Consider the following 26,680-nt stretch of genomic DNA (forward strand, 5'->3'; position numbering starts at 1 on the left):
AAGAGTTACAAGAGTTACAAGAGTTACAGCGTAAAAGTAGCTAATTGTGATTAGGGATGTGTGAGCATTAACGCAGAGGCCAATACGAGCAAGACTAAGTTGTTGTGGTATACAGGGTGTCCCAGAATTGGTCTAACATCTCTCGTAGGCAGGTAGAAGGAGTAAAACTGAGTCGAAAAGTCCTGAACCATTTTTTTCTATTATTTATAATAAAGGAGTAATTATTGAGTAAATCAGGCCAATCAGCGCCGATCTTTAGCTAGGCGCACATCAGTAAACCGCGCGGAGCGCTCACACACACTAGGCGCGTGGCTCACTGACGTGCGCTTGGCTAAAGGTCGGCGCTGATTGGCTTGATTTATTCAATAATTATTTCTTTATTATAAGTAATAGAAAAAAATGGTTGAGGAGTTTTTGACTCAGTTTTACTCCTTCTACCTGCCTACGAGAAATGTTACACCAATTCTGGGACACTCTGTATATATATGTGGCATATATATACCATATGTGGTATATATATACCAATTGTGGTATATTTATATATTATAGAAAATGTCAGACGTTTCGGTCTGTGGTTTAGGACTTTCTTCAGTGACACAATCTACATAAAAAACGAATTTTGAAATTACAATCAATAATATAAACTAAATTATGACGTGTGATAGCAATGTAATGAGATATAAAAAGTACAAAAACATGTCTCTCTGACATGTAGTGATGAAAACATACCTAACTTAAATTTTACATAAGGCCAGACAACATGGTTATGAAATCGTGTCAAGATTGTTGTCAATGTTTAAATGTTAGTAAAAACACGACATCGAAAACACTGTACGGCTAACAAGCAAAACATGTCTTATATATAATGTACGTTTATCTCCTCCATATCTCATATGTTAACAGAAAGATAGGGAAAAATATACTAAAGACAACGACAATGAGAAACACAAAATAGGAAGATACGTTATTTTGAAATATAATTGTCGAGAAATATAAAAAATAAGGTCTCAATTTGTCAGTGTCCGACATAATATTAATTGGATTTTTTTTTTTTTGCATTTTGTGTGAGCGTGTTCGCCGTTTTTCTGTCCGTTTATTGTCTTCGCGCAATTCGAGCAAGGGAGTCGCAAAACGAGCAATGCGATTGTCGATCAAACTTGTAACAAAATGATACGCGCCTGTAGCTGATTCGCATTATTCTGAAATGTTCGACGACCCTGAAAAGGAACTCGTACTCTCGCGAGCAATCTTTCACGGTTCATTCACCCGCGCGATTGTTCCGCGTCGTGGTTGGCTACAAAAAAAAAGGGCTAAAAAAAGAACGTATAAGGTTGTCTAAAAAGCCTTCGCTTCGACAAGAAGAGAGACGGATAGATAAAACTTGATTGAGTCTCTCGGTGACCCGATTTGTCCGTTTCCCTGAATTGGCGACCATCGAAGCGAAATTATTGAGTCACGCAAACTCGCCGAACAAAAAGTCCGAATGTGTTCTATTCGGAAATCAAATCTATCGGAATTCTTTTGTGTTCGGGGAGCGACGGAAGACATTAACTCTTCCCTCCCTTCCGACGTCCTTCATTTGTTCAAAATATATTTAGAATTAAAAAGTAAAGTTTAGAAAGTTCGTTTTACACGCAAACTTTTATCAAACTTTTCTCAACGCTGAGCGTTTTTCCCAAAGTTAAATATCTAATAAATCAGAGATACTTTTTTGTATCCGACGAGTAATCCTTTTCTCTTCGACGTCCATTATTTTTTCAAAGTATACTTAGAATAAATATATAAAAAATAAATAAAATAAGAAAAAAAAAAATAAAGAGTTCGCGAAGTTTTTTTTTTTAATTTCACTAAGTTTTCAACGCTACGTGTTTTTCACCGTGTTAAAACTAAAAAAAGAAGCAGAAGTCTCTTTGGTGTCAAAAATATTGATTTAATTTGGTTAATAGCTACGCGGAGTAAATTAATCTGCGTCGTGTCCGTGTTGTCGAACACGGACGACGCGCTTCGACGCAGAATTATATTTGGCGATCGAGTGACAGACAGAGCGATGACTCATTTTCTCGACGGCAAAGATAAACTTCGACACTGACTTCGAGCGAAGTCGACATCGGTTTCACCGATGATTTTTCCGAGGGTGTGACAAGTTAGTTTTTTAATTACTCGTCGTTGCATCGACGTTTACAAACTGCGCGCGCGGGAATAATCCGCGCGGCAGAATGCAAGCGCATTGACAACAAGTGACTAACGAGCGTCTAATTGGGTGACCCTGCACGCATTGTTAATGAAACCATATGAAAAAATATCTAGCGCGGCCTTCGGATGTGTTTCGAGTGTGTTCTCGTTTTGTCTGCAACAACGACGACGGCACGCGAGACTGATCAATTGTACAAATTTTCTCGTGACGCAATAAGTAATATTCTCGCGACGAAGACAACAGATCTTGTGCAAGGTTCGGTTTTATGCGACGGAGATAAATTTCGCGCGCGCGTGCGCGCGATTACGCGCGTCTTTTTCCGCAATACGTAACGTGTATATAAGACTGGATTCATACGTTACGTGAACAAATTGTCTAAAAATTCTTAACCACTTGTTTGTTGACAATTGCAGCGTGACTGTCTATTAAAACATTTATGGTAGAATTTAATTTGATGATTTGTTGACGCAACAGCGAATGCGAATTAACGTCAGAGACCAACTGACGACGTCAAAACGACGGACTTCGGAAATGTTCCGAGTATTTTTATTTTAACCAAAACAAAAACCCAAGCGCGTGAAATATCAAAAACTTTTGAAAGCTTATCTGTTGTAACAAATTATTTAAATGTTAAAGAAATTAAAGGTAAAACAACACTGTGGAGTCGTTCCGATGCTGAAGATCCAACGTGAGAATTTTTTTCGCGACCCGTCGATGATGTGGCGACAAGATCGCGTATGAATCCGGCTTTAGCCGTGGCGCGCAACTTGCTGCGCGTATCGGAGGAAGATATCCGTTGCGAAAAAAAAACACATTTCGCATAGATAACAACGCATAGACACAAACGTGATAACTCGGAGTTTCCGTTTGTAATGTCGAAAGCGACGCGAGCGAGTTCCCACGCACGAACAAGAGAAACATATCTATGAATAAAGTTTTTCAAAACGCGCGGAACGTCCTCGATATAAAACCGCTGAGTTTGTTTTGACAGACGCAGTCGCTCACGGAGGCGATTGCGAAACTCGCGAAACGCTTGTTGTTTCACGGCACACGAATGTAAATTCGCGTTGTATTCTTAGCGAATTCGGCCACGCAAGCGAACGAGAAATAAACCGCCGGCAGATGCGCGAATAGAAGCGATTTATTCGGCGAGTTATGTGGATTTTTTTGTTACTCACAACGGTGAGACGCGTCGTCCGAGGCTGATTTTTGAGTCTCGTTTTGATGATCGATCCGGTTCCTCGTCCTGGCTATCCACGGTGGGAACTTATCGTCGATCCAAGCCTCGCGAGCGATTTACCGGCCTGGATAAGAGACTCGTTTCGAAAAACCGCCGCGATTCGTCCAGGCACTTTCAGCGCATATCGACACGCTCGGTATCGCGCGATGTTGGAAGCGACAATAAAAAGGAAGATACCGACTTTTATCCCGCTTATCGTTTTATCTTCCTATTCGAGAAAAGCCGGAAAGTACTTGGAAGACTTCTTGTGCGAACTGATAAAAATATATATCTTGTTCTTTTTATCTCATCGTTCAATTTTCATCGGAAGTGCGAATCATCTTTTAAAAAAAGTCACGTACAAAGTTACGTGTCAAAACTCTCTTGAACCAGCAAAGCACTTAAAGCACTTTAAAGCACTTTTTTTTAAACCAGCAAATGTTTAAAGCACTTTTTTTTTAAACCAGCAAATGTTTAAAGCACTTTTTTTTTTAAATGTGTCGTAAAGTTAGCGTTGCTTTCTGAGTTTGTTTTTAATTAAAATTGGTTTACAAAAGAGAGAGAGAGAGAGAGAGAGAGGTAGCAATTGAAACACGTCGTAAAAAATCTCTTTTAGGAAGAATCGTCGAACGATCGAAAAGAAACAAACTCTTTTACGTCGCAAAAAAGCGCAATAATTTGTTTATCTCACTGGAAAAAACCGGTTGACACGCAACCGATGAAATTGCGACGCTCGCGATTTCGCTTAGATTTTTCTTCCCGCGAATTTCCGTTCCGATCGCGTGAGGATCGACGCGAAAATGGAGCGCGTTAACGAGCGGCCGATATTCGAGCGTTGTTAATCATCGGCCGCGCGTACAGGCACCGACGATAACGACCACGGGCGTTGAACGACCGCAGGGAGCGGCTTTTTCCCCGTAGCGACGTTCGGAAGTCACTGTTTGAAAATCTAACGTCAACCACGTCGGGACGAGCGCGTAGCGAAAACCGATCGATAACGCGAGAACACAAAGTTTCGACCGGATAAGGATCGGGATTTCCTATATTGCGGCGCGACGATCCGCGGCGCGTGACCACCGGCCTGCGTCCGTTCGTGCGGTTCTGTCGAGACTGTCGCGAATTCCCGCGACTATCTTTGACGGGACCTTCGATTGGGAGACAACGGTGTGCCGCGTAGTTCCCAGGAGAAACCACATACATCTTTTCCGCAATTAGAACGTACGGAAGAGAAAAAAAATACACACCTCGCAAATTGCAATTTGCAAATGTTTCGGTTAACGCGCGGCCGCGCGCGTTTGAGACGCGAACTGCGCCTTTTTTTCGCGGAAAGCACTTGACACATCACACACGTGTGTTTCAAGAAGATTGGACGACACGCAGTGTAACTGCGAGAAGAGTTCATCTTTCTCTTATCTGTAATCTTATCTCTCAAAAGATTATTTGTGTTAAAAAAAACAATATAAAAATAAAACTTATTATCTTATCAATAAGTGATTAGCGATAGCGGGACTATCTAAATCTAAATCCTCCTCGTGTCTGAATAAATATTTAAATTACTCACGCGGGGAGTAATTTAACGTCGAAGAAAATTACTTCCCGCCGAGAGAGCTCGTCAAGAGTTCTTAATTATTTCTATCATCGCGATTGAAATCGGCGACGCGACGGCCTTAGTGTGTCCGATGGGAAATATCGATCGTGTCGCGTTCACGATTTCTTTCGATCTGATAAACCTCGAGACTCATTCCGAGTCATATAAATCTATGTATTAAACCCGATTTGCGCCATTGAATTCCCCGAGATCCTTAAGCAAACGTTATTACAACGCGCCGCAATCTCTCTTCTCCATGTCAGAACGAATTCGCGCATATTATTCCCTTACATCGCGCTCGTTATTTGAATAAGAATCCTCATTATTACGCGCCGATAGAGGAGAGACTTACAACCCTAATTAAGTCAATTTAGCGACGATTCTCTCTCTCTCTCTCTCTCTCTCTCTCTCTCTCTCTCTCATATGATTTTGTTTTATATTTTTCTTATTATATTTTTCTTATTATATTTTTGCAAGTGTGTGCACAAGAATGTATGTAGTTTGATAAACATTAAATGTATTTACTCTGTATCAATATATTGCGTTTAGTATAACATTTAAGCATTCTGTATTCTGCCTTGTAATGCACAATTCTGCATAAAAATTTATATATTCTATTATTTTCTTTTATATTTCTGTTAAATTCAGCACAAATTTATATATTCAATTTCGCATATTGTTAAGTACAAACATTTTCACATATTGTTAAATTTGGCATTTTCATATTTTGTTGGGTTTGACATACCGTTAAATTTGACACTTGTTTAGCGAAGTTTATATATTCAATTTCGCATATTTTTGTTGAAATTAACACTTGTTTCAGCGTTCTTATATATTTTATTGTTTTTATATGTATTTTCTTATATTTTTGAAATATTTATCACTTGTTATACATAACACTTGTTTCAGTCTTCAATTTATAATTTATATTTATAATTTATATTTTTGAATTTATATTTTTGTATTTATATTTTGTATTTATATTTTCTTCCTTCTAATCTATATTTTTGTATTTAGATTTTTCTTTACTTATGTAATTTTCTATATATTCATCTATATACTCATTTATATAGTTCTTTGTACTTATATTGTATATTTCCTGCACTTATAATTTCTTTTGTATTGCAAGCGCTTGAGGAGAATTTCTTCCCAGAATGCGATATAAATAAAGCCTAATCAATCAATCAATCTCTCTCTGTATATATATATGTATATATATATACATATATATATATATATGTGCGGCGATTATTTTTCTACGTGCTTTACGCCACACTACGATATTTAGTAATTAATAACGCGCGCCAGAAGAGGACAGAGTCTTTTCTCTTTTACGGCGAATCCAAGAAATACGAGTAACACGTCGTGACGAGAGTCAATTTACTCGCGAAGAAGTTAATCATCTCTGTCGACGTCTATCACACACTTAAAAACAATTGAGATCTTAACAGCGGGATTATTTTTTGAATGCTAATGACATCTGTTGAGACGCGAAATAGCATTTAGGTGAGAAATTTAAAAGCTCGATTGATTGCCACTTAAATCGTGCAATTTTAATTAATTAAAATTAACAGTTTTTCTTTTTTTTCTATTGTTCAATTATATCCTGCGAACGTCAAGTATCCTCGATATCTTATTTGCCATATTTTTCTTATTGATCGGATCATAAATCATTGCATCTCTTGTCGAATTCTCGTGACAATAATAATGTGAGAAAATAAGATACCCGCGCGCGCGCACACACGTGATGTTTCCCATCAAAGACGACAATTACCGCGGAAAGTGCGCGTTATTTCGCGGGAAGAGCAGAGTGGTCAATATAACACAAATACAACGGCAAGGATGGATGGTGGTGTGATGATAGAGCGCAAAATGGTCGATAGTATCGACAATGCTCCTCCTCCCTGGCAAGGTCATCGGTAGATCGTCGGCCGGAATCGTCGGTGGTAAAGAGACGCTGAATAATTGAATTTTATCGAGTTGGTAATGAGAAACGCGAAGGCGGCGCACAGCTCCCCCGATCTGCGTCATACGTCAAACCCCTTGTTTTGCGGATGCATTATGAAGAGACCTTTTTCCTTTCCTCGGGCATCAAGCTCGTCATTAAGACGTCGTCGGTTCCCCCCCTTCCGTTGTCTGAAGAAGAGCATATCATACATACACTTTTCGTGTTAACGTCGTCGTTGAAATGTCAGTTCCCCGAGGGGTGCTTTTCGCGAAACGAACCCAGAGAGAAGATTGTCTGAGAGGGTGTGTGTGTGTGTGTGTGTGTGTGTGTGTGTGTTGTATCTGGCTGTACCTCTGATGTGTATTTGCGCAGGCAACCTATCGCGAGATCCCTGTTGCAAATTATCGCTTCTGACGCTTCCGCTCTTCGTACGGCAGCGTCATCAGTAATCAACTGGCGCAAATTAGCGTGATACGGAAAACGCAACGTACAAATGAGAGGAAATTATTCCCGAGATCGCGTCGATATTTTTTTCTCTCTGTCTCTCTCGCTCTCGCGCGCGCGCGAACGTTCGTGTATTACAACCTGTCGATTGTTCAATTTTTCGCGCGACATATACGTCTCCGCAAACGTTGCGGTGGCTAATCTGCGAGAAAAAACAAATTAAATAACTTTTTCATGTGACGATAAAATGAGACGTGAAGGCGCGGCATCGTCAACGTTGATCATGTACGTTGATTATGTTTCGCGCGGGACTATATGCAACAGCGCGCGCGCGCGCGCGTGTGTGTGTGTGTGGGTGCACGTGTTTGCAATTGATAATGAAGCGAATGTATATCGATAGGCCGCACGTAATGCCACACCCTTCCACGAAATGAGGCCGCACACGACCCTTGCCATTATCAGCCGGCCTGGCGGAACGAAATTAGTTCATCGCAAAGAATCGCCGCGCTTCGCAGGACACGAGTATATGATCTTTACGCGAATGTCGACGTGACTCTACCTCCCCCGGTATATGTTTCTCCTGTGCCTTGACCCTTATAAACATTAATAGCAAAACTTATTTATGCAAATCTATTTATATTGTAAACATATCGAAGTCTTTATTTATATATAAATTTTATCGATATTTATATTTCTCGTATATTTAAAAATCTTTCCTTACGCGTACAGATTTTTATTTCACTTCTTATTTTCAAATATCCATCTCTTTAATTCGCATATTTCTCATATTTAGTAAATTATTATTGTTATTGTTTAATTAGACATTAAATTTCTTTCTCAAGAAATTTAATGTTTCTCACTTTTTAGGCGGGAAGATAAAAAAAAAGAGCCGCGTGAAGAGAAGGTAAACGAGTTCGGGGTCAGTATATGCAAATTTTTACACACACACACACATACACACAAGACGATCGATCGAACGATCGCACTTGCGAAATTTCAACCGTGCCGTGATTACACAAGTCGCTGATGACCGTAGTCGTCGCGCAACACGTCTTCGTACAAACTTTCCACAAGAGGCGAGTTCGCGCGGCGAGATCTGAAATTCAACGACTCCGAGGGTGATCGCGTGACGCGACTTCGGGACATGTTATTCGTCATGTGGATACATATATATATATATCCGTGCGTGTGCACGGTTTCCCGACATTATTCCGGATGGTGTGCGCGAGATCCTGCGATGGGAGGGAGGGAAGGAAAGAAGCTTTTATCGGAGATTTGGGTCAAGTATTTTTCGCCGTCGCGGCCGCACCCCGTAAAAACCACAGAGTAGTCGTCGTCGGTCAAAGGGGGAAGTCTTCCTCTCTCACTCTCTCTCTTTCTGTTCGGCCTCTGCATGTCACTTTTATCTTTTTGGCTATCTCCGCCGACCGCGATGAAAAGCAATCGTTGGCATCAGAACACGCCCAGGTTCCGTTTATTATCGCGTCTGCAAGTCGCTTCGTTCGCAAAAGAAAAAGCGGAAGCGAAACTATGTGACGCAAATTGAGGAGCAAACAACGCACGAATATCGTGAGATTGTCGCCGCGATTGAAACGCGCTGAAACAACCAAATTCATCAAAAAAATGACGGATTTCTTTATTTTAAATCGCAAAACTTTAGTAGTTCTATTTTTAACAAGGTCACAATTAGCGGGAAATATGGAAGGTTTTTTGCGGGTGGAAGCAATTTTGTTAACTAACTGTTCAAATATTAGTGAAATTAGAGGAACGATAACGAATAAGCGTTTCCTTCGAGTAACCGTCAAAAATTGACGATAAAAAACTTAAGTATACATTCAACTCCGATCGGTCTGATGTTTTAAACAAATGTTAGTGCGCTCTAAACGCGATACCTTGTACAGTCAGCCATTAACCCAGAGACCGATACGGTCGAACGTAATTTATTCGTGCCTTTTTATCTGATTTGCATCGAAGCTCGGCCTGCTTTGTGACTATGGCAATTGATCTATTCTTCAGCGGCAAGTTTTTTTTATCCCTCGTCGTCGATCACCGAATGATGTCGAACTCACGTTGGGGGGGGGGGGGAGATAATTTGTCAAATCAACGTTCGCTTAGTGTGTGATAAACCGTACCTTCCTGGCTCTCGCGAAACGTATCAACTGCCCAACTCGGAGAAAACAACCGCGAGGATTATCCGGGAACAGGTTGGACATGAGAGCGAGAGGAAGCGGCAAACACCGACTTCTCCGTGAATAGAACCGCGCGAAAGGGAAACCGGATTTAATTCTGTAAACATTGAAGCGGCTCGTTCGCGCGTGGAATCGAATTTAGAACACGCCGGTTGCCACTTGTTACTCGCGATGTACATCATTTGTCTTTTAATCACGAGCCACTCCGGAAACTCTCCAAAATTATGTCACACGCAATTACGTGTGGGAGTTTTAAACATTCCCGTCTATTCGCCAAAAGTTATTAGATTCAGCGAGTGGCTCGCGAGATTAAATTGTTAACTTCAATTTTAATATTTATCCTGTTAAATAAACCGACAAGTAAATTGAATGAAAAATAAAACTAAAAAACCTAAAAAATTAAAATTCAGAGAAAGGACAAATAGTTCCAAAAATATGTAAATTTCAATGTGACAGGCAGTTTGGAACTAAATACACGGGTGTTGTTGTGCGAATAAGTGATGGTAATATTAAATTAAAAAATTAAATGTTTAATTTAATTTATTCCATTGTTTGAGAAATAAAACTTGATTCGCGCTGCAAAGACATCGGATGCGCCTTTGAAGCGTTTTTTTTTTTTTTTTTGTTTTTCGTAAGTGTACCTTTGATCGTCTCTTCGCTTATAATACGGGGGTGGAGATGATTAATTGTTGACATTTTGATTTAAATTCATGGAACGTGTAATCGCATAATCGCGCGGCCGCTCCTGTTCTTCACGAAAATAACTCGACGCAAAATTGGAACGCGCTTGGAACGAAGAGCTCGGTCCAGATTTCACGCGAGTGAACAGACAAACCCACTCTCCCTCCCCCGATGGAGGAAGGACGCGATCTCGGTAGTAAAAAAAAAATTACGCGGAATGACAAAAGGTGGTGTGTACGCCAATTAATTCACACGTCGCGTGTATTCGCTCGCTCGACTTTAATGAATCTTATAATCGCAATCGGATTAATTTTCCCGCGTTCATTTCACGCTCGGTGCATAGCGTGTGAGTCGGTCGCGTTTATCCGCTTTATACGGATTTAACGCGCGGCGACCGTTATTTTATCGATCATTTCAGAGAGTGTGGTTTTTGCCTCAAGGCTGCGAGAGTCAGGCCTCTGAATGAGGAAAGCGCGCGAACGCGGTCTCGTCGATACAACGCGACTTTTTATGTCTATCGGGCGAAGGGACGAAAAAGCACGTTTTGTTTTTATCGACACGTGTGTGTTTTTTTTGTGTCGGTGGGATGAGAAACCGTGTCCGCGGAAACTTCTTCTGTGTCCTCGTTTCAACAACAAACATACGAACCTAGATACGGAGAAAAAACGACAATGTCTCGGAGAGACATTGACGCGAAACGCGCGCGAAGACTTCGACCAAGAACAACATTAGTCGAAGATCTGAATTGGCGCGGATTTTTTATTTGAATTCAATTCGATTTTTTTATCGATCGGAGACATGTTTTTGGCGCGTAACAAATGTACAAAACTCGTCCGATGTAAATCAGAGGGATCTTCGCGGACTTCATTTTCGTCGCTCGATATTAGAAAAATCCAACATTTCGGAGAAAAGGACGATGGGATCGATATCTCGTACAAACGTTCAGTGGGAGTGTATATACCGCAATACAAATCACGTTTCGATTTTCACACACTTCGAGCCGCGGTGCTCTAAAGCTGTACGGAGATCAATGCATTATGCAACAAGTAGTCAGTTGCCGTTCGTGTCGCACTTTGGGCGATATCGTGTGGAAATTTCAAGAATGCCGACGTCTCTTTGCCCTTTCTTTGGGGCTCTAACGTGTGTGTGGTGCGGATATAAATGTGTGCATCTCTTCGATCGTCACGGACGATCGACGAATTCGATAGTCGTCGTAAAAGATTGTTAAACGCCGGCGGCTTCTTCTCCGTCGCAAATGACAAGTCGAGAAAATAAATAATCGTTTTTTAATTGTTATTTATCGCCTACGTACAAATGTTGCACTGTGTCTATCTTATCACCGAAGTTATCTGATTTATCTCTCATCGCGCTCAGTTATAATGACGCGCACCCTTTCGCTCTTCTTAGATTTTTTTTTTTTTTCATAATTTGCAGAACGCATTTCTTATTACTCGCCTCCGCCTCTTATCAAACGTGTCAAGTGACGCGTTTTCGCTGTTTCTCAAGACACCGCGTATAAAACGACGAGACGATGTCACGTATACGTACATATTCTCGCGAAGCGAGTACGTAAAGCGCTAAAGAAACAAAAAGAGAAACGTAGAGAGTATAACAACACTCATTTCTCTTTTGAATAAATAATTCCCGCGAGTTATTTCCCGCTCTCGCCTTGTACTAAATGTGCAGAGAATGCGGCATCCCCACTCGTGACGTCATCGCGGACAACACGCATAGTTTTCGAGCGGGAGAGAATGTCAAGGCGATAAAAAAAAAAAAAAAAAAACACACAATCACATAATAAAATATTAATTTAAGCGGCGTCTGTTCGCGACCTCGACGTGACTCGTTGTTGCGAAAATTTTTTCGGGTCGTTCGGGAGCAAAGATGGAAATAAAAAAAAACAAACATTACATCACACGGTCGTCCGACGCGCCTTTTAGATTACAACATCTGAGAAACAAGAGACAGCTGTTACCGAGTTGTTGTTGCAAGTGGGACAACACGCAATTAGAAACATAAATTGTCCCTTGTGCTAAGTTAGTCGCGCCACGTACGTTTACGTGCAAATATACGACACTATACAAATTTCTTGCACGGTTCGTACAAAAAAAGATTTTCAAACCTTCTTTTGGTTAAAAAAAAAAAAAAAAAACAAAACAAAACCCCATTTATTATTCGCGACAGAGAGATCCTTATCGCGCGTCTCTCAAGCGTAACGTCTTCAATTCCGCCACTGATTCACACACACACACACACACACATACGTTGTACGAGCAGCCCTCGAAAGGGACATGCGTGCTTAAACAAGGGATGCCCTTCGTCCTACATACACACACATATCGAGTTGTACTACATTTGACATCTCCCGCCGCGTTCTAACCTCAAACCCCCATCGCAAATGTATTCGCGCGTATGTTACGCGAGAAGAAAAACGGAGTTAAAGAACAAAAACGCATAAGAAAAGAAAACACACACAGACACACTCACCCGTGCGTAGTCGCGTGTCCGCATTGACTATGCCGCACGCATGCCGCCAGCAGCTCGTCAGCATCTCACGGCGTCGGGAGATAAATCCGCGCGAAACTCCGAACGACCGCTTCGAGAAGATGAAGAGGAAACGTGTCACGCACGGAACGTACGCGCGCGGTGTTTACGCACACGCACACCTTTTACCCTACGCGCGCGAGGAGGCCGCGCGCGTCCTTACGAGGCCGCATGAAGACGCGCGTATATACCCGACGACGACGACGACGACGACACTCTTCTCACCGGACTCTTCCTCTTCCGCGAGTCCTTTCTCCGCGCGTTCTAGCGCGCCTTTTCGGCGACGACGCCAGATGCGGCGCGCGATTCTCTCAGGTGACGCGAACCGTCCGTGTGCGGGAATTTCTCTCGCGTGAAGAGAACGCGAGGAGGCGGCGGTGCACCGCGCTCGTCATACGCGGGATTGTGGCACGGCCGACGCTAGAGACCGCACTTTAAAAAGAACGCGCGCCGCGACGGGACGCGAACACGGGGCGGTGTGTGTGTCTGCATTTATTATTAAACTTTCTTCGGCTCCGCGCCGCACAGAGGAACATTTTCGCGCTGGTTCTATCCACGCTCACCTTTGCGGCGGGACATCCGCCGCGATCGCACGGTCCGCCGCGGCGACAGCGGCCCCACCACCAGGTGGTAGCAGCTGTCAATCAATCGGGTGACAGCGCGGGATTAAACGCGCGCGCGATTGGCATCACCTTTTTTTATTGGAGCGGATCTTGGACTTTCCTGAACTTCGAACGAATATCACAGAGCGAGTTATCGATTTACTTCTCGCACGGATCTGGTCTACTCGGGTTTTTTTTTTGAAAATTGCGAACAGGATTGTTGGCGTTTCGCGAGTCGATCGAGGAAATCGCGCCGCGACGCAAGATTGCGGATAATTAATCGGCGAAATATAAAAAAAAAGAGGGAAAGAGAAGGGAGAAGTATATATACGTTTTGAATATCGGAAGACCTGCGCGTTCGAGAGCAGTATTTAAAAATGGCCGCGGCGTCTGGCAACGTCTCGTTAGAAACGCGATCGTACATATGTTAGTGCGTGTGCACACAATCGGTGAACTGTACGTTGCAATTATCGCGTCAAGACGCGTCAATGGCCTAATCTTTCACTCTCTCTCTCTCTCTCTCTCTTTCTCTCTTGCGCGCCCGATCTTGTATTTATAACGGCGGATATATCGGTCCTTCGATCGGTTTGCCAAATATTTTGACGTAAAAGCGAACCGGATGCGATTTCGCAGCACCGACGGCGGGGGAATGTGCAAAGATCGGGTTAATGTTGTCATTACTACGTCGCTCGTCGTCGTCGTCGTCGACGAACCGTGAGATTTTTCGCGATCTGCAAAAAGTGTGTCCTTTCTCATTTTCCAGGTAAATAAGAGAAGCAGCGAACAGAACTTTTGTGGCTTTGTGTGTTTTCTCCGTGTGTGTGGCGTGTGAGGTTATAAAGCTGCTTGTTGCGGCTGGAGAGAGAACGTGCGTAATAGGGTAAACGTACGAGTTTAGTTTAGACGTTCTCGCAGAGGATCGTCGGAAAATGTCGCCCGGCATTAACGGCGGCGGGTCCCGGAACACGGGCACTCTGCCGAAAAGCAATCGGAGAAACGATCGGAACCGAGAGCGATCCGCCGCGAATCAACAAAACGCGAACCGCTCCGCGGCTTGTCACGGCCATCCGCAGCATTTTAACAATTTGGTAAATCCATTCAGACAATCTTACTTCTATCTCTTTCTCTCTCTCTCTCTCTCTCTCTTTCTCTTCTTTTTTCTTATTTTGCAAGTCGAAGGAAAAAAAATTTATTGAGAGACAAAAATTCTTTTATTTTATACTTTTGTCGTTATTTTTATAAATAAAGAAAGTTATTTTAAATTACTTCCTTAATGATTATCTCTGATTAAGTTCTTAGTTTCAATGTGATCTTGCTACGCGTGTGTTTATTTTTAGCTGCTCTCTCTGTGTGTGTGCGCACAAATAAGTCATGACACAATTTTTGATTGCATTACACAGAAGCGTGTAAATGGCAGACAAATTATGAACTATAGTAGATTACAATAGTTAATTTTCAACAGTTTGAAAGACATGTTTGGAGTCTCTCCGCTGGTGATATATTTCTAAACTGCTCTCTCACTAGTGTCGAATTCGGTCCTATTAATAGACCTCGGGGTGGTGGGATGTTTCTCGGGGTGGCGGGTCTAAGAATACACATTCAGAATTTCACACCGGTTCGACGGAGCAAGTGAAGAACATTGTCTCGATCCGCGTCCCGTAAGCTCGTTTTTATAATTTTGCATTTGTAAATTATAATCAAAGCGAAATTTTTATGCGCTAGTGCCAACTGGACTGGCAAACCGTGAGAGCATGTGAAAGCGAGCCGAGAGTAACGGGAGCAGCGAAAAACAGCAACACTAGATCGGCTTCCTCTCGACAACGTTCTTCGTACTTTGGCGCACATCAAGGCTTACCTGATTGCGGTAAATGTTAATCATCACATAACGTGTTCAGTTTTACTTGACAAATTAGTTAATAACGAAGAATCCAATGATATGAATCAAATATAAGGAATTGGGTCATAAGAAGTTGCACATGATGGTGTAACTTAATGAAGGCACTGCTCACTACTTTCATTTAAAGTGTGAAATAAAGTTGGATATATTGAAAATATACAATAGAAATAATTAACAATGAAAATAATTCTCTTGTATATTGCTGGAATTAATTAAATTAGTTTGAAAACCCCACCAAAGGTTTCTATGAACCTGTATTCAACTTAGTTTGTTAATTGCATGTGTATTTGTATACATATTTTTTCACATATAATTTTTGCAGCATCGCATAGTTCAGCGAGACTCAATTACAGCACCGAAGATTGCATATCTTGGATGAAGATGGTGCCACCCGTTGATTCCCGAACCCAATCGCCACCGCGACTGCAGCAGGAAGCGAAGCCTTCCAATGTGGAAAATGCGGACGCGGACACGCGCTCGAGAAAAATGGTACTGAGCCAGCGTATTTCAGAATTTTTTTCCCATCAAAAAAAAAAAAAAAAAAAGACTAGTCTAATTTTATTTCCCTTTTCTATTTGAAGCCCGACAGAAATCAAGTGGAAAGTCGCTTGGATCAGATCAGAGATTACATCAAAGTGACCGCGACTATGATGGATTCTCTCAGTCAATCTTCCGATCCTGTAAGTTCAATATTTTTGCACCAAGACGGTTTTATCGTATTAGAATTTTGATTTATATCTCCGTAACGATGAATATTTTACAGCGTGCCCAGGCCCAGAATGAAAAATTAAGCAGAATGGTGGAGGATCTTCGTGACAGCGAGACGAAACTGTCCAAATTGCTGGAGCAGTATAACAATAATGGAATTTCTGATGAGGTTATTGGCACTTGACGATTTGTCGAGACATTGTTAATAGATGACGATTTTTCTTCTTAATTAAATATCTTGTGCATTCTCCAGAGTGTCGAGAACGGGAGAGAGGATATGGATGAGCGCGGCGATGGCATCAGGGAAGTTGAATTGTTGAGAAATATCGAGGAATATCAGACCAAACTTGTGCAGTTGCAAGAACATCAGGCCAATTTGGTTGATATGCAGACACGCGTCAGAGAGAGACTGAATGAGGCGCGCCAGGCGCAGCGAATGCTTCTGCTGCAAGATAATCAGAACACCACGTCCAACTCCACGGCGTCCGAGGGCAACTACAACGCGTCCCTACCTTCTAACGTGGAGCGACTCGAGACGGAAACCGCGGCATTGAGAGGAAAGCTGGCGCAGCTTCAGTCGAAGAAGAAACGCATGGATCATCTTGTAGCAGAACTGCAGGCCATCGAACAGGCGTCCGACAAGTCGAGCAGTTGTGTTAGTTTCACATTCGAGAGATGCACATTAAATTTTATATCTTGTAAATTAGTTTTACATGTATTTGTTATTATTGAGTATATTGTTTTTTTTTTCTTCTTTTTTCATCGTTTAGAATTGCGAGGATTCAAGAAACACGACAATCAAGGACAAAGTGGCGGAACTGGCGGCGATGAAGGCGCAGCTCGCGCACATAAAAGCGCTGGTGGAGGACGGCGCCAGGATGCGCGATTCCGTTTCCGAGCTCGAACAGGACGTCGACGCGGACAGCGAGGAATGCGGAGCGGGAAACCACACGGTCGATCAATTCGGACTTAGCGAGGATCTGTCAAACATCACGTACGAATCTTCGTCTTCGTTCGACAAGGCTGACAAGGACGAAGAGGAGAAACCCGTATTCGGCAACGTGCCCACGATCGAGGAAATGAATGTGAGCGGAACGACACAGTTGTGAATGATAAATTTCAAATGTCACGTCGCAAAATTGCCACGCGGGTTTTTTCTTTCAGGCCATAACGCGAGAGTTGAAGGAACAGCGAGTTCACATCGACGCCGAGATACAACGTTTGAGACAAACTTCGCTACCCGCCCTGATGTCGCTCTCGTCCAGCTCGCCTCCGACTATCAGATCTTCGGGCGAGAAAAAACAAAGTAACAAAGTTAGCACGGGAGTGTCCGCATCTGCGGAAATTGAGCAAATGAAGCGGCTGGAAGATCTTTTAAAGAAGGTACGAATTCTTATGGTGTTTTTTTTTTGTTTACATACAGCAATGTTAAACATCTTTAAAAGAAAAAGAAACAAACGCAGCTCCCAAATCGAGACGTGAATCGGGACGCTCAGGCGCCGGATCAAAACAGCCAAAGAAGTTCCGGATCCAGATGTAGTCACAGCAGCACGCCCGCGAATCTTTGGCCGTCCTGCGCCGTTCCAGGTAAATATCACCCCGACCGGATGCCGAACGGTGTGACTTTATCGTGCGCTCACGCTCGTGCAGGTTCTAACGAGCAAAGCGTAGACGGCATATCCACGTCGGACAACTTGTTGGATATGGGCTCGCAAACCGCCGCTGTCGAGAGTGTCGGATTCAACGGCAATTTGTGCGCCTGTTCCGTTCCGCCTCCGCTTCCGCCTATGAATCAAAGTCAACATGGTAACGTATCCAAAAACCGATGATTCATATCTTATAGAGAAATAAAACTCGAAGAGAAACGTGTACATGTTACGTTTCTGTTGTAGCTTCGGTTGAATATTATCGGCATTTGCTGTCGGGTGCGCAGACCACGCAGCTGCAGGTAATGGGCACGACATTGAATCACTGTTGCCAGCTTTTGTGGGCGCAGCAACGCGAGTTGCAGTCGTTGCGCACCGCCATCACGCAGTTGCAGTCGCAGGTGAGATCGCAGAATCAGGAGAACTTGCAGCGTATCAACAACGTTGAGAATCAGGAGGAGCACTGCAATCTGAGCCGCGGCATTCAGAATCTCGGCGAGAACGGGTTGGACGGAACTTTGCCGCCCAGTTCGTCCTTGCCCAATCTCGTGTCGCTACCGAATTCCACAGCGACGTTGTCCCACACTCCGATTGTAACTTCAAATTCGCAACAGCAACAACAGCAGCAGCAACAATTGAACAATCAAGTACCGCCCGGTAATAGAGCGAACAACTATTGGGATAATTTTCGAAGGTAAAGACATGGTTTTTGCCGAGTCGACAAATGTGTGCCCTGTTGGGGATTTTTTTTTTTTTTATTTTATTATGATTATTCTTTATAGTCGATGATGATGATTTCAATATTTACGTGCAGTAGAGCCGATTATACGTTTCGTTGCATATTTATTTTCAACTTTTCACTTGAAGAGAAGAAGAAAACAAATGTTTTTAATTTACTTACTTATTCGCCTTTTTTTAAAAAAAAAGTTATTACCGAATCTCTGGCACTTTGAAACACGATTGTTTGTAACAGAAGAAAAGACATTTGATAAAAATAATTATCTAGTGACGTATAAATTTTTAGTGTATCACACGGATATGTTTTTACTCCAACATTTTTTTGCGTGTGTGTGTACGTGTGTGTTGATACTTTACATGATATCATATTGTTCGTTTTTTGTTTTTTTTTTGTTTTTTTCACTTTTCTTGTAAGTCTCTCTTACTGTGTATCACATTTACATGTAATAATAAACGCTGCAATTTGAGTTTCTCATTTCTTTGTCTCATATATATATATATATATACATGTCATCACCAAACCTTGTTTAAGATCGTATATCTAAGTACGTGCATCCCGTAATCTTTCACGATTCGAATTATGTTATCCCGTGTATAAACGAAACACTAAAGTAAAGGAACATTCGTTACGGTAGGTAGGTAAATGGGTATGTAAGAGTTTTCGAGATTGGACAGGACGTACTGTCAACTTGTGATGTTTTTTTTTTTTTTAATATTAATGCATGTCGTGACAAATGATTAAAAAAAAATTTTTCACATTATTGCGTTCAAAGTTTTGTAAAATAATCGTTTTATCTCAGCAATTGATTTCGTGTGTGTGTGTGTGTGCGCGCGCGTGTGCGTGTCTATGATTTGAATAAAATCCAAAATTGTTTTGCGTAAGTCTAACAACAAAATAGTTGCTTTTCACTTTTTTTTTCTCAATGTCATCTTCAATTTTCAGCTATTCCCGACAAAATCTACTCTCGGGAAATGTGAAGACGGTGACAGATTCGCCGAGCACAGCTGTGGTAAATTCAGTGTGTTCCGCAAACACGACCAACACTAGCGGAAGTAGCGTTAACAGTTCGCTGATGTATGTGTTTTCATCAGTGTTTAAGACAATTTAAGTCTACACTAATACAATTAACACGCGTTCTTCGTGTAAATAAAGTCCGTTTGATTTTTTGAAGAAAAGACAAGCGGAATCGGGAACAGGGAACTGACAACTTGTCGCTGACCGGTGCGGAGGCGCAGTATTCGTTGAATTTGCAACTGCCGTCGAATCTGCAACAGCAAGACAGGGAGAACACCGCTATTCGCAGCAATATCATGGCGAGCGAGGTGTCCCAGCAGGTTGACAATCTCTGGGAGGAGGCTTTTCGATTACCTTCCGCTTCGAACGACGACAATCCCTTTAGTAATCTGAGGTTTGAGTTCTTTTTGCACGATATATCAGTAATGTAACACACAAATGTGATCATCTTGCGTGACAAACACGCTCGCGATGCGAAATTCGAATAATGTTTTATCATTACAATTAGTTCAGAGACGAGAGAGGCGATCAGTTCGCTCGTTGCGGCAAATAAAAAACGACCGGATTACTTGATAATTATTCTGCGAGAAATCAAAGCGATCACCGAGGATCACAGATTACGGCCTCACTTGCTGAGATCGCTGCGCGCTTTGCAGATAGCGCGAACGCTGAACAACCCATTGGTTCGTACACACACACACACATACACACACACAAATTTGTCGCTTTGCGCGTTCTAATACGCGATTTCACTCTGTGTATCTTGCGTTATAATCGATTTTTTTTTACATATCTATGTTGATATCAAACGAAAAGAACGAAGCGCCCGATCTGACACAGAGCGAGAGTTGCCAGTCCAGCGACGAAGATTCGGACGTCGGCGCGATGTTGGGATTCTGTTTGGAGAATCCGTCGTCCGCGACGGAACTGGTCGCGTCTCACATGGACATCGCCTCGTCCCCGGCCTCGTCACAAGTTCCGTTAATAGATCAGTTGGAGACGTCGGTAAATAACATAAAGTAATTGACAGAACTCTACTGAACAATACATGAAAAATCGTTTATCTAAAATCCATGTTACAACACCGTTAGGGAACATTTTCGCTTGATTGTGCGAGCGCTCTCCCTTCCGCTGCTAATGCTAAACCGGGCTATAACGAGGATTTGGCGGAGGCTGACCAATCGAGACCCGATTCTTCCGGGAATTCTCGTCAAGAAGTATTCTATTAGCGTTTTCGACCGGTGCGGGTTGAATCGCTCCCGGAACAATTAACGATTGTCGTTAATTAAATTAAGTTCCGCGTCTCTCGAATCACCGGAGAGGAGAATCAATCGAAAATTCTCGACACTTCCGGAACACTTTTCGAGCACTAGTGAATTTTCCACAAGTGAATCGAAGCTTTAATAGCTCCGGGAGCGATTCTCAACCCAACCGGTTGAGAAAACGTTACATAAATCTTATCACCGAAAGAAAACTCTGTTTCTAAATACGAGTATAAAAAAAAAATAAAAAAAAATAAAAAATAAAAAAGAAACGATTAAACGAAATTATCGAATGGGTATATCGCACGTCGTATTTCAGCTTCCTGTTAGTAACATAGACAAGGATGAGGGGCAGGAGGAGGCGGCAGCTTTTTCTTATTCGATTGCCGCGGAAGCGACTACCCCCGATCTCGAAGGCCTCGCTGCCAAGACCGAAGACGAACGAGCGGAAGACACCGAGCTCGACAAGTTTCTTACTAGACTGCATCATTAATTTGTACTGTGTATTTGCATAAATACTATTAGCATAAATTATCTCAAACACACGATAGTATGGTACAGTAGACTCTCGCTATAGTGCCGCTGTAGGGGCGAAAATTCTCGGAAATGGCGCTACAGCGAGAGAGCCCTCTCCTCGATCAGGCGCGATCGCGGACACTTGAAGAAGACTTGTGTGTGAAAGTACGTGCGAAGGGCATTATAACGAGAGTCTACTGTAATAAACGTAAAAATGTATATCTCGATCTCCGAAAAAAAAAAAAAAAAAAAAAAAAAAAAAAAAAAAAAAAAAAAAAACGTTCGCTTTTACTACCGCTTCCATACAATTATTAACAATATTGAATAATAAATAATTTAAATCTTACGCGTACGTTTATTTTCTCTCAGTAACTGTGTTCGTTCGTAGTTCAGATGGTTTCTGAGGCGGGAGACAGCTCGGTAGAGTAGGGCACTGTATCGAGTTCGATTCTCGCCGCCTCGTTCTCGGTGGTTCGGAGTCCACGTCAAAACTTGTAGGTCCCACGAAGACGGTATGGATGCAACTCGGCGAAGATGTGCCAAGCACAAACCAACCGGGGTGAGGGCTGAACGCACGTAAATCAGAAAGAAAGAATCGGATGATGCGGACGTCGAAGTGAACGCAAAGTGGGAGAACCGGGTTCGAATCTTCGCATGGGAAGAAGAAAAATACAAAGAGAGAGCGCGTGCGTTATTAAATATAGAAAAGTAAATATTTATTGTATTTTCCCAAATACAAAGCACTGATTTATACGTTATGTAAATGCATACTATGTAGCACGCACGTTCTAATACAAACATATATTATATATATATATATATATGTACACACACACACTCAGAATGATGATAAAACAAGATCTCGTCCGGGCGCTCTGCGCTTAAATCTCCATATAATTGAGCACCACTCGCTGATGATGATACGCAGAGCATCCGTGTGTCGTGAACAACAATTTCTCATATTCGTCGCTGCTGTTGTCGTCCGACTTGGAATCATTGCTTGGCGATAAATATTTATGATCTGGTTTACTTATCGAACTAGAATTACCTGCTGCCCAAGTCTGCAGGCAGCTCTCGCTCGATGCAGGCTGTTGCTCTGTACAAACGGCAGCGTCTAAGTCAACGTCTAACGCTTCTGCCGAGCTGTTACACGTCCAATCCATACTACTATTTTGTACTTCTTGTAATGTAAGTATCGTTGGCATTGCCATGCCGTTCTCTGAAAGGAAACAACTCTTGCCAGATCTCGTTTACATATTATTCACATGATCGTCAAAATAGAATAAATATATATAATATATATATATATAAATGTATATAAAATATATAGCAAAAGAAAATAGAAAAAAAAATAATACAAAAAAAGGGAGAGTATCAAAAACTTACTAAGTTGTTATTAGTTCATGTAAAAGTAAATAATTAGCATTACTGTAAACTATAATATAATTGTAACATATTAGCATCATATATATTATATTAGCATATTAGCATCCATACTTCCCATCGCCTGTGATACCATTTATCCGTGATATAGACGGTTGCAGGATGCATTAAGCTTCAAAATAAATTTAATGCCAGGATATCTGTAGTCAGATGTAAAAGTGCAAGCCCATAGTACAAAACATGGAATGTTTATATGTGCCTGTGTATCAGTATCTGACTTGTAAAATTCATACATTCAGAGAGAGAGAATACAAACAGATATCAAAAAATTAATCATCTCATTGTCACATTACAAAATGTCAATGATGAAACATCAACAAATCGATGATACGAGATTGTGTAGAATACAAAGTAGAACATATTTACGTAACGCTAGATAAAAAGAGGGAGAGAGAATAAAAATTAATATATCCGAGTACTAATATATCCGATATACACACAATCAACTCCTCTTGTGTGTATGTGTGTGTGCGTGCGTGCGTGCGTGCGTCGGCACGTAAAATCCTCGCAAAGAAAAACTGTCACAACTGCGCGATACGAAAAATATCGAACTGACGAAATTGCTTGTCTTTACGAAAACTAACAAACACAAAAAATACTTATTGAAAGAAAAAAAATTCGTCCGAAGTGTGTTTACTCTCAAAAATGTTTTACTCTTTGCTGTAATCGGACATACACGCGTAGATATTTATAAACATTATTCACACACTTTACGTGTGTCACGTGTCTTTTTGCGCGATATATATGTATATATATGTATATAAATTCATCGTTGTTTAATTATCGCGTTAAATCCGCACACGCGAAGCGACCTCTGTCAAAAGTTTCAGGACTCACATACGAAATTACGAAATGTGACGTCGCGGGAAAACGAATCCGTCGTCGCGAAACGACGCGTCGCTCATTATTATTATTAACTTCGCCGTTGGGAGCCCCGTCCGACGCGGGGGAGAGAAAGAGATAAAGGAGGAGAAGTGTCCTTACCTCCTCGTCGGAGTCGTTTCAATCCTAACGGTCGCTCCTGACTCGCGAGGTCTCGCGTGCGTTTCAGGCATTTCCGGCCGAAGTCTTCCCGCGGGAGTTGCTGGCCACGGGAGCCGCCGCCGAGCTCCCGCGAATTCGACTGCCAATTCCATTCCTCGAGGGCCTCAAGTCGGCAGTCGCGCCACGGAAGATTGCACGAGTCTGAAATCAGGTTTTTCCGGAATGAAAAATTTGGTCTTTCATTCGCACACAACTCGCGCGCGAAATGATTATTCGCGCGCGTCTATTTTCGACGTTGACGTTGTTGTTCGTCATCCTGCCGACTTGTTGTTGTAGTCGAGATTGGTCTTTCGCAAAGTTTTCTTTTACCTTGCTGATTATCGCGCACGGTTAGCGGCACGAAACCGTAATACGCGCTGGACGACACGGAATAATGGATGTTCGTGCGCTCGTCCTGCATCATCGTCTCGCTCATCATGATTGCTCTTTGCGTGATTGAAACACCGGTTGTGATCGCAGTACCGCGATCCAAGTAACACACACCGAATCGAACAACACAACGTGCGCGCGTGTACGCGGACGTTTATATAAATGTGCGGCAACCGAGAGAAGAACAGGGGTTAGAGACGCGGAACGCAACTGTCGAGCAACACGAACACTCTCGCATACTTTTCCATACATACATACATATATGTATGTATATCGCAATATATCACAGTGTTGCCGCGCGACCAAGTTTAAGTCGACGTTGACGCCATGTGCGACCGAGAAACCTAAAGGCTTGTTGTCCACACAAGACGCGGACACAGGTCGCAGGTATCGTGAAATTGACCACGGGTGCGTTCAGACAACTCAACGGTTGAGAGATCATCACTTACGATAGGACTATTCTTCAAAATCTGCTGCGGTTCCAAAAGTATGATCCAATCAGAAGTGATTATCTCTCAACCGTTGTGCAACTGTTGAGTTGTCTGAACGCACCCATTAATCAATCAATCATCGTTACCGCTTTAGTTTTTTAAAATTGCGTTGCAAATGCGGCCAGCGATCGTTCACTGAACAACGAATTTGTAAGCAGAAAGGTGATACCATATATGTAATACTAATATATCGCTAGTCGCGTATCTTTGCAATGAGAGGCACGAGGCCCGAGAAAGAGAGTCGCACTGCAACCGACGGCAGAACTGCAGGCGCACGATCAAATCCTATTGGGCGAGGACCACCAAGAGAGGGAGCAACATGCGAGAGAAGCTGCGCAAGCGCTAGAGGCAGAAGCAGACGAGGCGATGGCGCAGCTGGAGAGATTGATGGAGATGGCGCAGGAGGGCGCGCAGCACCCGGATGAGGATTCAGAGGGCAGCACCATCGGCGCGAGCGACCCGTATTGGGAAGGCCGCGAAATTTAAACAATAATTAAAAAGGAAACTAAGAAACAAAGTAGAATTCAGGATGTAAATGTATATAAAATTATTATGGTGATGGGAAATAAATAAAAAGTTATTATTAATACCATATCTGTTATTAGATAGTATAATTAGGAGATTAGATTAGAAGAAGCCGAAAGGTTTGCTTTAATGCGTTTTCTTGTATTATTATCATCATTGTTTTATTGTAATTATTAAAATTTCGGTGAACAAGAGAGATTAAGCAAAAGAAAACACAAAGGCACGTAACGAGAAATAAATAGGAAAATTAGAATAGGATTAATGAAGGAAGTAGGAGAAGACTGAAGAGAAACTTCTCGAACGTTCGGGGCAATAGTAAAAAAGAAAAAAGGAAAGATTAAGAACAAAAAATAAAAGAAAAGAACAAAGCTAGGCATTAGACAACAAAAGCGATAAAAAAAATTTATTAAGAATTATAATTTAATAAAACATACCCCCGAAGCTTCGAGAAGGTCTAGGGCTAGCAAAGGCGAGAGGGGGAAGGCGCAATATAAGGGAGCGAAACGAGACGGGAGGGATCGTCAGGAAAAGATCGGCCGAGTGGAAGGATCGAGGAAAACTCGTGGGAAACACAAAAAAAATCGACCGCGGCGATACGTGTTAAAAAATCATCCGCGTAATTAAGAAAACGCACCGATATTGCAAATTCTGCAAGTAAAGAAAAGTTGTGTAATAGTGAGATAAAGTTTAACGTTCGTGGTGGTTGTATAAAATTTAGTGATAGAATAAAACTTAATTCACGCGAATAAAGTTGTCTCATTAATTAAAAACCCCTGGTGGAGTGTTTCCTTGAATGCACAACGGCACCTCGTAAGGCGAACCGCGCATATCCTACAGTCTAGGCTGTTTGGCCATGAACAAGTCGTAAACGGAAACGATTGGCGGAGCGTCAGCCGGATCTAGACGGAACGAAACAGGGCGCCAACCAGAGGTCAGCCGAGAAGCGGATTCAGGCGAAGGGCTCAACCACCATTAGTTAATTTAGAAACGGATACGGTAGGAACCAATCGCCGAAAGGTAAGTCCCGGGGCTCCGGATTCGAAAGGGAGAACAGATATGATAAAAGGCCCGCGAGTTCGGGAATATCTTGCAAATCCTTATTAATCCAGTGCGAGTGACGGGCAAGCGGCAGGAATAGTTATTAGTATCCAGAAGTTCTATTGAGGGAAGAACTCCAATCGTGAGTACAGAATTTCGCTTGAGCGAACAGTGATATACATTAATACCTTGTCGGCTGTAAGGATAAACCGACTGGCGACCGTAGGACAGAATCTAAAAGATAATTTACGTACTAGGGACTAGGATTTAGGGAAATCCGGTCACAGCACGAAGTCCAACTATGGGCATAGGTTTGATTGGCTATCAAACCTATGATAGAAATTGTTATGTTTGTTGTTGTATAGTGTCTGTGAGATCGAAGACATTGATGAGAATTTCTGAGGGAAGTTCTTTTTCGTCTTCGTCACCGTGCCTAAACTTCAGTTGATTGGCGTGTGCACGAACCAGTCGACTTCGTGTTTGAACAAGCACATTATACAAAACTTTGCCAACCCGCTCGATGATTTTCCCAGGTATCCACGACCATTTATTAGCTGCATGAACCTGAACAAAAACTTG

The 26,680-nt window shown here is 42.2% G+C and overlaps 3 protein-coding genes across 17 annotated transcripts in view; 1 reads left to right on the top strand and 2 right to left on the bottom strand.

Annotated features, from left to right (window-relative positions):
• Window positions 1-12,859, bottom strand: part of LOC109859162 (probable phospholipid-transporting ATPase IA) — a 29,241-nt gene extending 16,382 nt beyond the window's left edge. For 2 of the 7 annotated variants that reach the window (XM_020437137.1, XM_020437139.1), the window contains exon 1: window positions 12,751-12,858. In XM_020437137.1, coding sequence (XP_020292726.1) covers window positions 12,751-12,774 — 24 coding nt within the window. In that variant the 5' untranslated portion in view covers window positions 12,775-12,858. Of the gene's footprint in view, window positions 1-3,372; window positions 4,468-4,657; window positions 4,748-12,750 lie in introns of those variants that run through there. The other 5 variants (XM_020437138.1, XM_020437134.1, XM_020437133.1 and 2 more) reach the window with 4 other exon arrangements.
• Window positions 12,860-13,765: 906 nt separating this feature from the next.
• LOC109859163 lies at window positions 13,766-21,427 on the top strand. Of its 8 annotated transcripts, none has more exons than XM_020437144.1 (18): window positions 13,766-14,073; window positions 14,173-14,497; window positions 15,132-15,273; window positions 15,629-15,795; window positions 15,888-15,986; window positions 16,070-16,183; window positions 16,268-16,669; window positions 16,785-17,099; window positions 17,179-17,397; window positions 17,478-17,601; window positions 17,665-17,820; window positions 17,907-18,354; window positions 19,342-19,473; window positions 19,571-19,807; window positions 19,922-20,096; window positions 20,230-20,418; window positions 20,505-20,630; window positions 20,995-21,427. In XM_020437144.1, the coding sequence occupies exons 2-18, from the start codon at window positions 14,339-14,341 to the stop codon at window positions 21,166-21,168; spliced, it is 3,378 nt and encodes a 1,125-aa protein (XP_020292733.1). In that variant the 5' UTR covers window positions 13,766-14,073; window positions 14,173-14,338; the 3' UTR covers window positions 21,169-21,427. The 8 variants fall into 8 exon arrangements, with proteins under 8 accessions (XP_020292733.1, XP_020292736.1, XP_020292737.1 ...); XM_020437145.1 differs by having other exon boundaries at window positions 13,780-13,865; XM_020437147.1 differs by having other exon boundaries at window positions 13,766-14,497; window positions 20,230-20,432; window positions 20,505-20,654; window positions 20,995-21,099.
• A 63-nt stretch (window positions 21,428-21,490) lies between these two features.
• On the bottom strand, window positions 21,491-24,279 carry LOC109859149. 2 transcript variants are annotated; one of them, XM_020437112.1, is made up of 3 exons: window positions 23,988-24,279; window positions 23,619-23,819; window positions 21,491-21,757 (listed from the first exon to the last, which is right to left on the bottom strand). In XM_020437112.1, exons 1-3 carry the CDS (start codon window positions 24,094-24,096, stop codon window positions 21,528-21,530), a joined length of 540 nt encoding a protein of 179 aa, XP_020292701.1. In that variant the 5' UTR covers window positions 24,097-24,279; the 3' UTR covers window positions 21,491-21,527. The 2 variants fall into 2 exon arrangements, with proteins under 2 accessions (XP_020292701.1, XP_020292700.1); XM_020437111.1 differs by lacking the exon at window positions 21,491-21,757 and adding an exon at window positions 21,773-22,410.
• Window positions 24,280-26,680: the final 2,401 nt, after the last annotated feature.

This window comes from Pseudomyrmex gracilis, unplaced genomic scaffold, assembly GCF_002006095.1.
Source record: "Pseudomyrmex gracilis isolate BER0280 unplaced genomic scaffold, ASM200609v1 scaffold_243, whole genome shotgun sequence".
In the NCBI taxonomy this organism is placed as follows: domain Eukaryota; kingdom Metazoa; phylum Arthropoda; class Insecta; order Hymenoptera; family Formicidae; genus Pseudomyrmex; species Pseudomyrmex gracilis.